The sequence below is a fragment of the Octodon degus genome, unplaced genomic scaffold (genome assembly GCF_000260255.1).
Source record: "Octodon degus isolate 3935 unplaced genomic scaffold, OctDeg1.0 scaffold00002, whole genome shotgun sequence".
Classification (NCBI taxonomy): Eukaryota; Metazoa; Chordata; class Mammalia; order Rodentia; family Octodontidae; genus Octodon; species Octodon degus.
In genome coordinates, this window is record NW_004524578.1 from 18,091,449 (window position 1) to 18,102,463 (window position 11,015).

Genomic DNA, 11,015 nt, shown 5'->3' on the forward strand with positions numbered 1-11,015 from the left:
GGCTCCCAGAGGAACTTTCAGCCAACCCTATACTCCCATAAGTCCACGCGGGGACGTTAGGTGGGGGAAAGTCAGTCCTTGGACCTGCTAGAACAAACCATTCCAATATGCATGGGTGGCTGAAGTTCTCGTGTTAAAACATCTAAAGGAGGGGGAAAATCCCAGAATAACACGCAACGATAACTTTTATGCAGCGCTTAAATTTGGAAAAACACTTAATGCCCCTAATAAGGAGCAACAAAATAAACTCTCTTCTGTATCCTCCCCCGCAAACACTAGTGGAGCTGGCCTCTCTACAATTAGGTCGACGGGAGCTGACTGGGGTCAAATTCAAGTCATGCAGTTTGTAAGAAACGCAAGGTCTTTTATTCTGCAGTCATGGACTCAGCCCCTGACGACCAGGTAAGAATAATTGCCCCTTGGACTCCACCGCCGCTTTGGGGACTCCGCTTCTGTCCGTGTCCCATGTGCTACTTGGGCTTCAGTGATCGTTAAGGCAGGACCTTACGGAGCTTTTCTCCGCAGGGTTGTGGCCGGAGTCCCAACCCGGACCATCCACACGGGCGCCCAGGAGATGCAAGAAGTGGCGGCCAAACCGGAAATTGAGAAGGAACCTCCGAGTCACAGAAAATTCAGGTGAGAGCCGCGGAGATCCAGTCCTCGGGAGACCCACACCAGTGACTCCCGCCCACCACACACCAGAGACAGAACCAATGAATTCCCAACCCTATTGTTTGCCATCCGCAGGACCTCACGCAAATCCATCTCAGAGACTCAGTTTTCTCGTTAAAAATGGGAACATTTCTTAAGGAATTGTTTGTGAAAGTCACATGAGAAGAGCTCTAGCACTTTGGAGCTGCTCGGTCAACCTGTGCTGGGTGAATAAGCGAATGCCAGATGTTTGTATGCATTCTTTCCTCTGAGATGGATTTCATCTCAAACTATCAACTTTCCTTGCCTTGGACACACAATGCAGTGAGAGGGGGTTCGGCGCTGGCGTCTTGCTACCTGCCAGTGTCACTACCTCTTTATGTGGCCATTCATTTAACTTCACATCCACAGACTCAGGGACTGGGGTTCAATCCGCGGTGCACCTTGCCGGCCCCGATCCCAAGGCGCGCTGAAAGCAATTGAGACTGGGCATGGTGGTGCATGCCTGTAATCCCAGTGCTTGGGAGGCTGAAAACAGGAGGGTCACTATGAATCCAATCTGTGTAGTGAAACCCTGTAGACCCTGTACTAAATACATACATACGTACATAAATAATAAAAACAACTTCATATCCATTAAACGTTTAATGAGAACCACCTGGAACCACATGTTCCAGGTATTACGCTAGGTACCAGCAATACAAAATCTCATTCCTCTGCTCATACAGTTCACAGTCTTTTTCCAAAAAAATACAGATATGCACACAATTTCACCATATCCTGATCGGTGGTATGATAGAAGTAAGAATTAGTTGAAAGTAGGAAGGAATAAATGTCTCACTTCTGAGGAAATTAGCCAAGACAGTGAAGATGATGTGAAGCTGAAAAGTAAACTGGAGCTCAACTGGACAAGATGAACAGAATCTTAGCTAAAGATAACAGTCTGCGTAAAAGCATGTGCTTTCAAAGAATATAGTGTGCTTAGGTCTGTGTGATGATAACAGATAAGCTTAGCAAGACAAGAAGAAATCAGAATAATAAAGATATTGTCTGTCCTCCTGGAGCCTTTATACTTTCCTCACTGCTGAAGGAGTGTAAATCAAAATTCTGCAACATTGTCATGATTAGAGGTATAGCTTAGTGATAGCCTACCATGCATAGGAGGGCCCAGGTTTGGTCCCCAGCACTGGGGGGAGGGGGAGAAGCAATTGAATGATGCCAGGTACTGGCATAAACCTGGGCTAGCACAGAAAAGGCCCAATAGAATTTAAATCCTAGTGGGTTGGGAGCAGTACATAGTAAAAAAGTAAAACAGTGGGAGATTGGAATTCGAGCAAGCATGCATGGCCACATTCTGTAGAAGATGGTAGGCCAGCTTCAGGACTTCTAATTGAGATAGGAAGCCACTGAAGAGGAGAGGGTTGCTACAATCTTGCCTGCTTTATGAAGAGTCTGTTTGCTGCTGGGTTGATATTAAACCACTGAGAGAAGTCTTATAAGCAGTTAGAAAACTGGAGAAATAATCCAGGCAAAAAATAATGGTGCTGCCAGGCATGGTGGTGCATGCCTCTAATCCCAGCACTCAGGAAGCTGAGGCAGAAGCATCTCTGAGAGTTCAAGGCCAGCTTGTGCTACATAATGAGTTAAAGGCCAATCTGAATTATGTAGTGAGACCCTGTCTCGAAAGAAATGATAGTGGTTTGGACCAAGCTGATAGCAGTGGAGTTAGTATAAATGGTCAGACTGATAAGTCTTGAAAGTACAGTATAGCCAACAGGATTTGTTAATATAAGATGTGAGAAAAAGAGAAATGAAAGAGGGGGCCTGCCCCTTAGCTCAGTTCTTTAAGTGGCAGCTTCAACAAAGCAGTCAGGCTCGGGTTGCTGTGGTTCGATCCCCACAACTCAAGCCAGCCAAACCTGCCCTGAAGGCATTAGGAGCAAAAGAAAAAAAAAAAAAAAATGAAAGAAGACTCCAAATTTTTGCACCTGAAGAGCTAGAAAGACGGAGTTATTTATTAAGATGGGGGAAGAATAGGATTTTAGTTTCAGGTCATTACTTGAAGGTGCCTAATATCTAAACAGACATACAACACAGAGGAGAGGAGAGATTTGGGTGGTAAGGACAAACCAGCGAGAGGGACAACTGCCAGAGAGGTAGAAAGAAATGCAAAGGAGGTTTTTGGGCTTTTTTTTTTTTTTTGGCAGAACCGGGGATTGAACTCAGGCCCTTGTGCTTGCCAGGGAAGCACTTATTCCACTGAGCCATCTCCCCAGCCCCCACAAAGAAGTTTTTGTAGTGTGGTTAATGGTAGAGAGAGCAGCTGTGTCCAGTACTCCTGACATGATGCACACTGATAAGCTGGTACCGAATTGCTGGTTGGATTTATCAAGGTAGATTTGGTGGGTGATGTTTAGAGCTCTTTTGGTGGACTGGAAGGGGCTGATGACCAATTGGAGTGGGTTCAAGGATAGTTTTTTTTTTAAAAAAAGAAAGAAATGTAATCAGTTTCTTCAGCAGACCTTTGTTGTAAGGGGGAATAGAGAAGTGGGTAGGCAAGGAAACTTTGGGTTCTGGGAGGGGTGTGTGCGTGTGTGCATGTTTGTATGTGTGCAGCAGTATTTTGCTGCTGAGAATGAAACAGTAGAGAGGAGAAAACTACACACTAAAGCATGAGCACCACTAGAGCAGTGTCCTTGAGAGACTAATATGCCAGTGGAGCTTTGGACCGAGGGAGACAGCAGAGGCTGTGGGCACAGATGTTTGGTCGGGGAGCTGGAAGAAACCGATTGCTTCAGCCTTCCTCGAGGTCATCAGCCGGCACTGAAGAAGAAGGAAGGAATTGGAGGCTGGAGGAGACAAAAGAAAGTGCAGGAGAGTCAGCAAGAAGAGCGGGAGGATAATTGAACAAGGAATATTGCCAGGCAATGCTGAGAGCCTGCTCAGTGTAGCAGTCCTTAAAGTAACAGCAGTGGTGCTCAGCCTTGACCAACTTCAGCCCCAGGAGACTTTTAGCAGTGTTTGAAGATATCTTTGGTTGCCACAACTTGGGGGACAATATCTAGTAGAGGACAGAATGCTGCTAAACACCCCATAATTCATAAGACAGCCTCCCACAACAAAGAATTATTTTGGCCAAACTGTCAATAGCAATGAGGTTGAGAAGCCCCAGTCGTGGAGATCAGTTAGCATCGCTGTGTTTTCACAGGCTGAGTGGCTGGAGAGATGGACTTATTTTTTTTTTATATAATTTTATTTATTTATTTGTGGGGGGGGCAGCTCAGCCCACCAGGGGGCGGGCTGGCTGGCCTGTGGTGCTGGGGGATTGAACTGCGGTCCCTGTGCTTTGCTAAGCTTGTTCTAATGGAGAGATGGATTTAACCAGACGGAAGGGCTTGCTAGGGGAGTACAGTGAAGTGAGAGGCAACAGAATCAAGATTGTCTGCGAGGGAGTCATCATCAGGGTTGGCCGTGTAGTTTAGTCCTGGCAGAGAGAAGTGAGGACACGAGGAGCATGTAGGGTGGTGGGCAACTGTTGGAGTCACTGGGTTGCAGGTCCTTGTGGGATTGAAGGGGTCCTGGAGTGAAGATAGTGTAAGAATAGGTGGGTGTGCCAAGGGTAGCCAGGGAGGCTGTTATTCAAAGGTCAGAATGTGGTTGCAAGTTCTGGCAATGACAAAGGTGAAGTGTGACCCCAGGAGTGATGAGCAAATGGGACAGAGGAGATATGTTGAAGGACATAGATTTAGAAACAGAGGCCAAATGGTTGAAAGGATCTTGCTGAAATCCCCCGCAGTTGCAGTGGAAATAGTGCTAAAGAAAGCAGAGCCAGGCAGGAGCCATTGTCTTTGCATTTTCAAGATGTATTTGCATTTTAAAAAATTGTTTCCAGCAGTTATGAGAAAATAGATTGTCTCTCTAATTACCCTGGAGTAAGGATGGGTAGAAGGAGGCAGGTGACAAGTGCCTGAATGCTTTGTCTTGCTTTTGGGGCTTCCTTGGGTGGACCATTTGTTCCTTTGGACTCTGAACCTGGGAGGCTTAAAGGCTGGGGTTGTCCCAGGCTTTCAATTAAACAGATCAAGTTCTGAATCCTTCCTTGCTGTAAAACTTTGCTGCCCGTAAACAGCATGACATTAGATTTCAGGGCCCTTGGCTTTTTGAGCCGCTGTCAATAAGGGAAATAATCCACAGGGAAATGATTATCTTTTAAACATTAAAGTTAGCTGTACAACTCATCCACTTTCCTATCTGCCTGTGGGCAGATAAGCGAGCAGCCTACTAGACTTCACATCATTTGTAAAATCAGACCCCAACAAAGAACACACAGGTAACCTCCGGATACCATTGTGCTGTTGTTTAGCTTTGTCTTTAGCAAAGCAGCTAGTGCTGGGGGGATTGATGCTGCTCAAGTTACAGTGTTTTTGGCTTTGTGGGGTACAAACCTGAGTCTGGCTCGGGTGTGGATACAGCAGAGCAGCGAACTTACTCCCCCAACCCTGCGTTGCTGCGTGACAGTTGTGTGTGCTCACATTTTTCCAAAGCGCAGCATGGTGTGCGAAGCTCTCAACTAAGGCAGATATCACAGATCTCAGCCCAGCTTTCCTCAGCAGCCTTAATCCCCAATTTGTACCTGAGTCTCTTCCACTAAAACTGAAGAGAACTTCTTTACTGCAAGTGACTAAATAGACTAAAACTAATTTCAAAACAGTTTCTAGGCCGATGTTCCCAACACAGTTCACATCTACTTCACCTGGGGTATTTGGGAGACAGATTCCTGGACCCGTCCTAAAGTCTGGGGTGAAGCTTACACACCTGGATGCTCAGGAATGACATCCAGAATACATTCAGAAAAAATACAAACAGAAGTTTGCTAGAACAGTCAGAAATAATGATGACAATAAGAGTCTTGAAATTTTGGGCTCATTCTTACAGAGACGAGATACTGTCTGTGGTTGTTAAAATTTGTCTAGATTTTGAATTGCAGAAAGAAGACGATAAAGGACTGGAAAGTAGTGACGTGATTCTCTACACAAGACGAGGAGAAATGGGGAAAATGAGTTAAATTCTCTTTTCTTGTACCAGAAAGACCCTAGATATGTCTGAAGTCAGTGAGTCATGAAAACACAGTAGCTTCAAGCAGATGCAGTTTACTGGTAGAATGCTAGCCTCGCATGTATGAGGCCCTGGGTTCGATCCCAGGCACCACAGCAGAAAGGAAAGCCCTGTAAGCGCGGTGCTTACCAGAGCCACAGTGGCCCCAGAACGATTGGAAAGGAATGGTGGGGGCAGCGGCACCCTGAGTGGGACAGGGACCCCCAAGCATAACAGGGGCCTGGTGGTGTTTTGTTTTGTTTTTATTCTGGGCTCATTTGTACTATTTTTCTTTTAAAAAAAAAAAAAAAGATAATTTTAAATAAACACTTTCTTCTGATTGCAGCATTTTCCCTCCAGTTCCAGGAGAAGAGAGCTCTCTGCGATGGGCAGGGAAGAAATTTGAAGAGGTCCCAATTGCACATGTTAAAGCAACCTACAACAAGTGAGAAGGAAGGGGAGCCCCTGGGGTTCCCTGGGAGTTTCCTTCTGCTTCATCCCTCCATGGATGAGAAGTCAGGGTGCCAAGTGCCACGTAATGGTGCTGATTCAGGGGTGCTGAGCTCTCCCCTTCTTGTTTGAGGAAGACACCTCTGTCTTGCTAAAGCTTAAATTTCATGAAGATGAAATAAGATGGGTATATTGTATTTATCAGAATTCTTTTCCTTCTTTGGGTACAATATTTCCTGGCCCTGTTCAAGAATAGGAAGAACTGCAGCAGGGGAGACCGTGAAATGCTTACAAAGTACTGGTTGAGCTCTGAGGGGGTGAGGGTGCGGGGCAGGTAGTCAGCAAGGGAAGTAGTAAAGTAACCAGACGTGAACCCCCAAATAAGTACCGATCCCTTTATCTTCTCACTTGGGCCATGGTGCTCTGAGCTCTGCCTCATAGAAGGAAATATGAATGGTGAGTTCAAAGTGACAAGACTTGTGTTGTTGTGTGGTGTGTACATAGGTGCAAAGGGAGTTCCCAGCTGTGCATTGGCTACACAAACAAGTCAGTTTCTTTCTCTCCCAGCCTCCTAAGGGCGTAGGTTAGTGCTTTCACTTCCCTGAACAACGCTTACGTGTATACGCCTCCCTGCTTTCCCCAGCACACATATCCAGGTAGTCTCCTCCACCAGCGTGTCCCTTGCCCGAACTTCCTGCGGCACAGAAGGGTTTCGGAATGCCAAGAAGGGCACGGGCATCGCAGCGCAGACAGCAGGCATAGCCGCAGCGGCGGTAAGTGCGTGCACCTTGTGCTTCCTCCGTGGCACATCCACTTCCTGCATGGTGACCGCTGTAGAGAGCTCTTGTTAAAGTAGCTGTTCAGAAGCAGTGGCACGGTGGCACCCTCACTAATCCTTGTGAGATGTCCTGACACTGCAGGTGGCCTAAGGAGGCCTGTGCAGAACAAAGGCTCCTGCTTTCTCAGATAAAACACCTGGTTTATTTTAGGGGTTGCTGCAGCCCACTCGATATAAGAGCCCTTAGCATGGGGTGGGGATGGGGTGACAGTCTGTTTGGAGAACATGGGATATGGTAAGGGCTCTCCAGTGTGAACTGTTTCAGATCTTTCTAGAAGCAAATCGTCATGTGCTGTTGGTATACTGAGCAACTACTATGCTTTAGACACTTTACATTTCGTTATTGTGCATTCTCAGAGGACCCTCAGTAGCTACTTTTTGAAGAACCAGTTTGTGAATTGGCATGTGCGCAACTTGGTCAGAGTCACGAGCCAGTTCAGCTCCTTACCAGGAGCCCAGCGTGGCCCAGGACCACAGCCTACACTCTGTTCTGTAGCCTAGGCCTTAGAGTGTTCATCCTCTGCCAGGCCACAAAGCTTTCCTGAAGGAAAACCTTGGTCTTCCCACAGAGCTCACCCTCCAGAGATACTGATTGCTATGGATTAATGGACACCAAAAATCAAACAGCTGCAAATGCCAACAGTGGGCAGATGATACACAATTAAAAGAACAATGTCAGTATCTGGTGAGATAGCTCAGCAGACTAAGCGCCTGCTTAGCCAAGCACAGGAACCAGGGTTCGATCCCCAGCACCACATCCTGAGCCAGCCACCAAGCCCAAGTGTGATGGTACACACCTGTTATCCCAGTGCTGGGGAGGCTGAAAACAGGATCACTACTCGCCCAAGCTGCGTAGTAAGACCCTGTAACAACCAAATACATTAAAAAAGAAAGAAAGTCCGTGTTGACAGTGGCTTCTATGTAGTAGGTTACAAGTAACTTCTGTGGGCTGGGCATGGTGATGCACACCTGTAATTCCTGCAGTCAGGAGGCTGAAGCAGGTGGGTTGCCACTCCTTTGAGACCATCCTGGGCTACACTAGTGAGTTCAAGATCCGCACAAACTACATTGTAAGACCCTGTCTCAAAAAAAAGAGTAACTTCTGTGTGTTTTCCCAGTTTCTGTAGGCACTGTCTTTATTATGAAAAGAGGAAAATTAACTGTAAAAATTTGAAACAATAACACTTAAGCTCAGCCTTGAAGTCCAGAGGGAACCTCACAGTCTGCAATTCTGTAGTTAACTACCTGAGAAGAATCTGAGCAGTATTTAGAAATTACCATTAGGTGGCAGTGCTGGGCTGGGCTTAAAGACCACAGCCACTCTAGGTCTGCACTTTGTGGGTTCTGTCTGCCGCCCTGCAGCCATCTCCCCTGGGCTCTCTGTCCTCTGCCTCCCTGTGTGCTTCCGCGGCTGCCCTTTCCCTCTTGCTCCCGAGGCAGGAGCCAGAGATTGGGATCCAGTAGTTGTCTCTAAAGGGCACTAACTGTTTACTACTTCTCTCCAGAAAGCAACAGTGAAAGGCGTTACCCATGTCCGAGTTGTAGTGAAAGGCCTAGGCCCCGGGCGCTGGGTAAGTGGCCATGGTTCTCCAGTCTGTGCATGGAATTGGGGCTCAAGAGCTGGGCACACGAGGGTGGGAAAGCCCCTTTAGTGGGTTTGCCTGGTATCACTTGAAGTTTCTCCCTGCTCTTCCTGCAATCCCCTAAGCCCCCCAAAATGAGCCTGAATCACTTTGTTTAATTCATTGGACCCTCCTTGGGTGTCTGCTGTGTTCCAGGCCCATGATATCTCTCAGTATACTGGGGATACTCCTAGCACCAAAGAGGAGATAGCTCGGGGGGTGGGAGGTGAACAGAGGACTCTGGAGGTGAAGTCTGTCCCGAGCCCAGTAGGAGTGATCTTTAGCTTTGATGCTGAAGGTGCGCCAAGGGGTCTTCATCCTCAGAATGTCAAGCCCAGGGTGGTGCTTGGGATTTGTGTGTTGAGAACTTGGGTTACGGGACTTGGCAGGAGCCCTCCATGAGGAGAGTAAGATCAGGCTGTAGGTATCAAGCCAACGCACCACCTGCTCCCTCCTGCTGCACCTTGGCCCTCCTGGAGCCCTGTTTGATATGGAGACGATAGGTCATCACTTCTGTGACTATGCCCTTCTCCTCTTTCTGCTCCTTCCAGTCTGCCATCAAGGGCCTGACCATGGGCGGCCTGGAAGTGATCTCAGTCACAGACAACACCCCTCATCCACACAACGGCTGCCGCCCCAGGAAGGCCCGGAAGCTGTGATAGGAAGGAAACCTGCCCTGGGACCTGACCCCAGCACTCACCTCCTACCCTCAGAGAGCTCACTGGCAGAGCAACCCCCACAAAAGCGCTCAGTGGAGAGCTGTGTGCACCCACCCCAAAGGTGCTCCTCACTGCAGCTTTGCCCGTGCCTCCCAGCAGAGCTGGATGAGCCACAAGCCACACCATGCCTCTAGATACAGTGGGAGCTATGGGGACAGAAGGGGCCTGGGTTCCAGCCTCTGCTCTGTGGAAATAAAGAACTCTATGACTGTCTGTATAATCATGGTTGTTTCTCTCAGAAGCAGCCATCCCCAGTGGCTCCTGAAAGTTAGTGTACGTTGTGTGCCACCTTGACGGAAGGGTTGCACTGGAAGCATGAGCTACAGGGGCCAGGACCCTTTCTTCGGCTTCACAAACTCATTTTGTCACCTCTCAGCCAAGATCTCTAGGGCTCACCACAGCAACTTTTCACAATAACACAAGATGTAATTTGGCCCCAACAGGAGAGCTTTCGACTTTCCTTCCCTGGACTCTTGAGAGAAAATTCCACATTTGGCAGCCACACTTGAGGTTAGCTGCAGCCATGTGGGAAGGTTGTCCATAGGCCAGGTCTTTCTGGAATGCCAGACTTACCACACTAAAGTGGCCATCAGCTTTTCCACTCCATGAGCCTCTCCTTCCTGTACCCAGGAGGGAGTATCTCTGAGGTGGGTGGTGAGGTTGAGTTGGAGAAACAGACGTTCCCAGGAAGGAAGGTGGCTGACTGGAGGCCTGGCAGCTGTGTATCAAAAATGCAGGGATAAGCACCTGTGAGCAGGTGGAGCCAGGGGTTCCATCCCCAGGCCTGCAGCGCCAGCCCTGCCCCAGGGGCGCACTGAGAGCAATTGAGACTGGGCATGGTGGTACACGCCTGTAATCCCAGTCTTGGGAGGCTGTAAACAGGCAGATCACAATGAGTCTGATCTAGTAGTGAGACCCTGAACACCCTGTAAACCCTTCCCTAAGATACAAAAATAGGAAGAAAAAAAAATGGATGCAAATTGGGATGGACCCTGGATAGTATTGGCTGTGGGTGCGGCCCAGATCACACGTGAGGCCAATGGCTCAGTCAGGGGTATCACCAAGACTGGCCCCACGCCCTTCATCAGTGACTGACTAATCAAGGCAGTTGTTGCTTACTAAGACACTGGGCTGCAGGTCTCTGTCCCGAGCACAGGTGGGAGCTGTGTCCGGCTTTCCCCGGGCAGAGGAGAGGCCAGGCCCTGAGCATCTGCACCAGCAGTGTTGGCGTCTGTGGGGCTCACGTCCTCATTTTCAGGAAGCAGGGCCTCAAGTAGTTCCTACAGGTCCAATTTAACTTCTAAAGCTATTGCATAGGACTGGCTACATAAGAGACACCTGTCTTCTCCTATGCAGGCAAAAACAAAAGACGAAATGCAGAATGCAGTCTCTCTCCTTTCAACATAAACACAGTGCCTTGGTTCCTTTCAACCAAGGCCAAGACCTGGCTCTGAGATGCGTGGTCACCACCCCAGTAAGCCTGCTTGACCATGGAGTCACTAGTTACAGAATCACTTGGCACTCTAAGGAAAACCATTCCCAGTTGCTGCTGCCTGTGACCTAGTTCAGTTTTGTTCATTTGTAAGACTGCATATAGACTCCCCAGCAGGCTCCTTATTCTCTCTCTGTCTCTGTGCCTGT

General features: G+C 48.2%; 1 protein-coding gene across 1 annotated transcript; it reads left to right on the top strand.

Annotated features, from left to right (window-relative positions):
- Nucleotides 1-120: 120 nt before the first annotated feature.
- Mrps11 (mitochondrial ribosomal protein S11) lies at nt 121-10,197 on the top strand. Its single transcript, XM_004623283.2, has 6 exons — nt 121-402; nt 526-636; nt 6,092-6,190; nt 6,839-6,968; nt 8,539-8,604; nt 9,207-10,197. Exons 1-6 carry the CDS (start codon nt 338-340, stop codon nt 9,312-9,314), a joined length of 579 nt encoding a protein of 192 aa, XP_004623340.1. The 5' UTR covers nt 121-337; the 3' UTR covers nt 9,315-10,197.
- The last annotated feature ends 818 nt before the right edge of the window (nt 10,198-11,015 follow it).

Excerpts from the sequence above, each read along its gene's own strand:
- Mrps11 (XM_004623283.2), top strand. The coding sequence starts at position 338 with ATGCAGTTTGTAAGAAACGCAAGGTCTTTTATTCTGCAGTCATGGACT. Across the intron at positions 403-525 it reads ACTCAGCCCCTGACGACCAG|GGTTGTGGCCGGAGTCCCAA; the intron begins GTAAGAATAATT and ends TTTTCTCCGCAG. Across the intron at positions 637-6,091 it reads CCGAGTCACAGAAAATTCAG|CATTTTCCCTCCAGTTCCAG; the intron begins GTGAGAGCCGCG and ends TTCTGATTGCAG.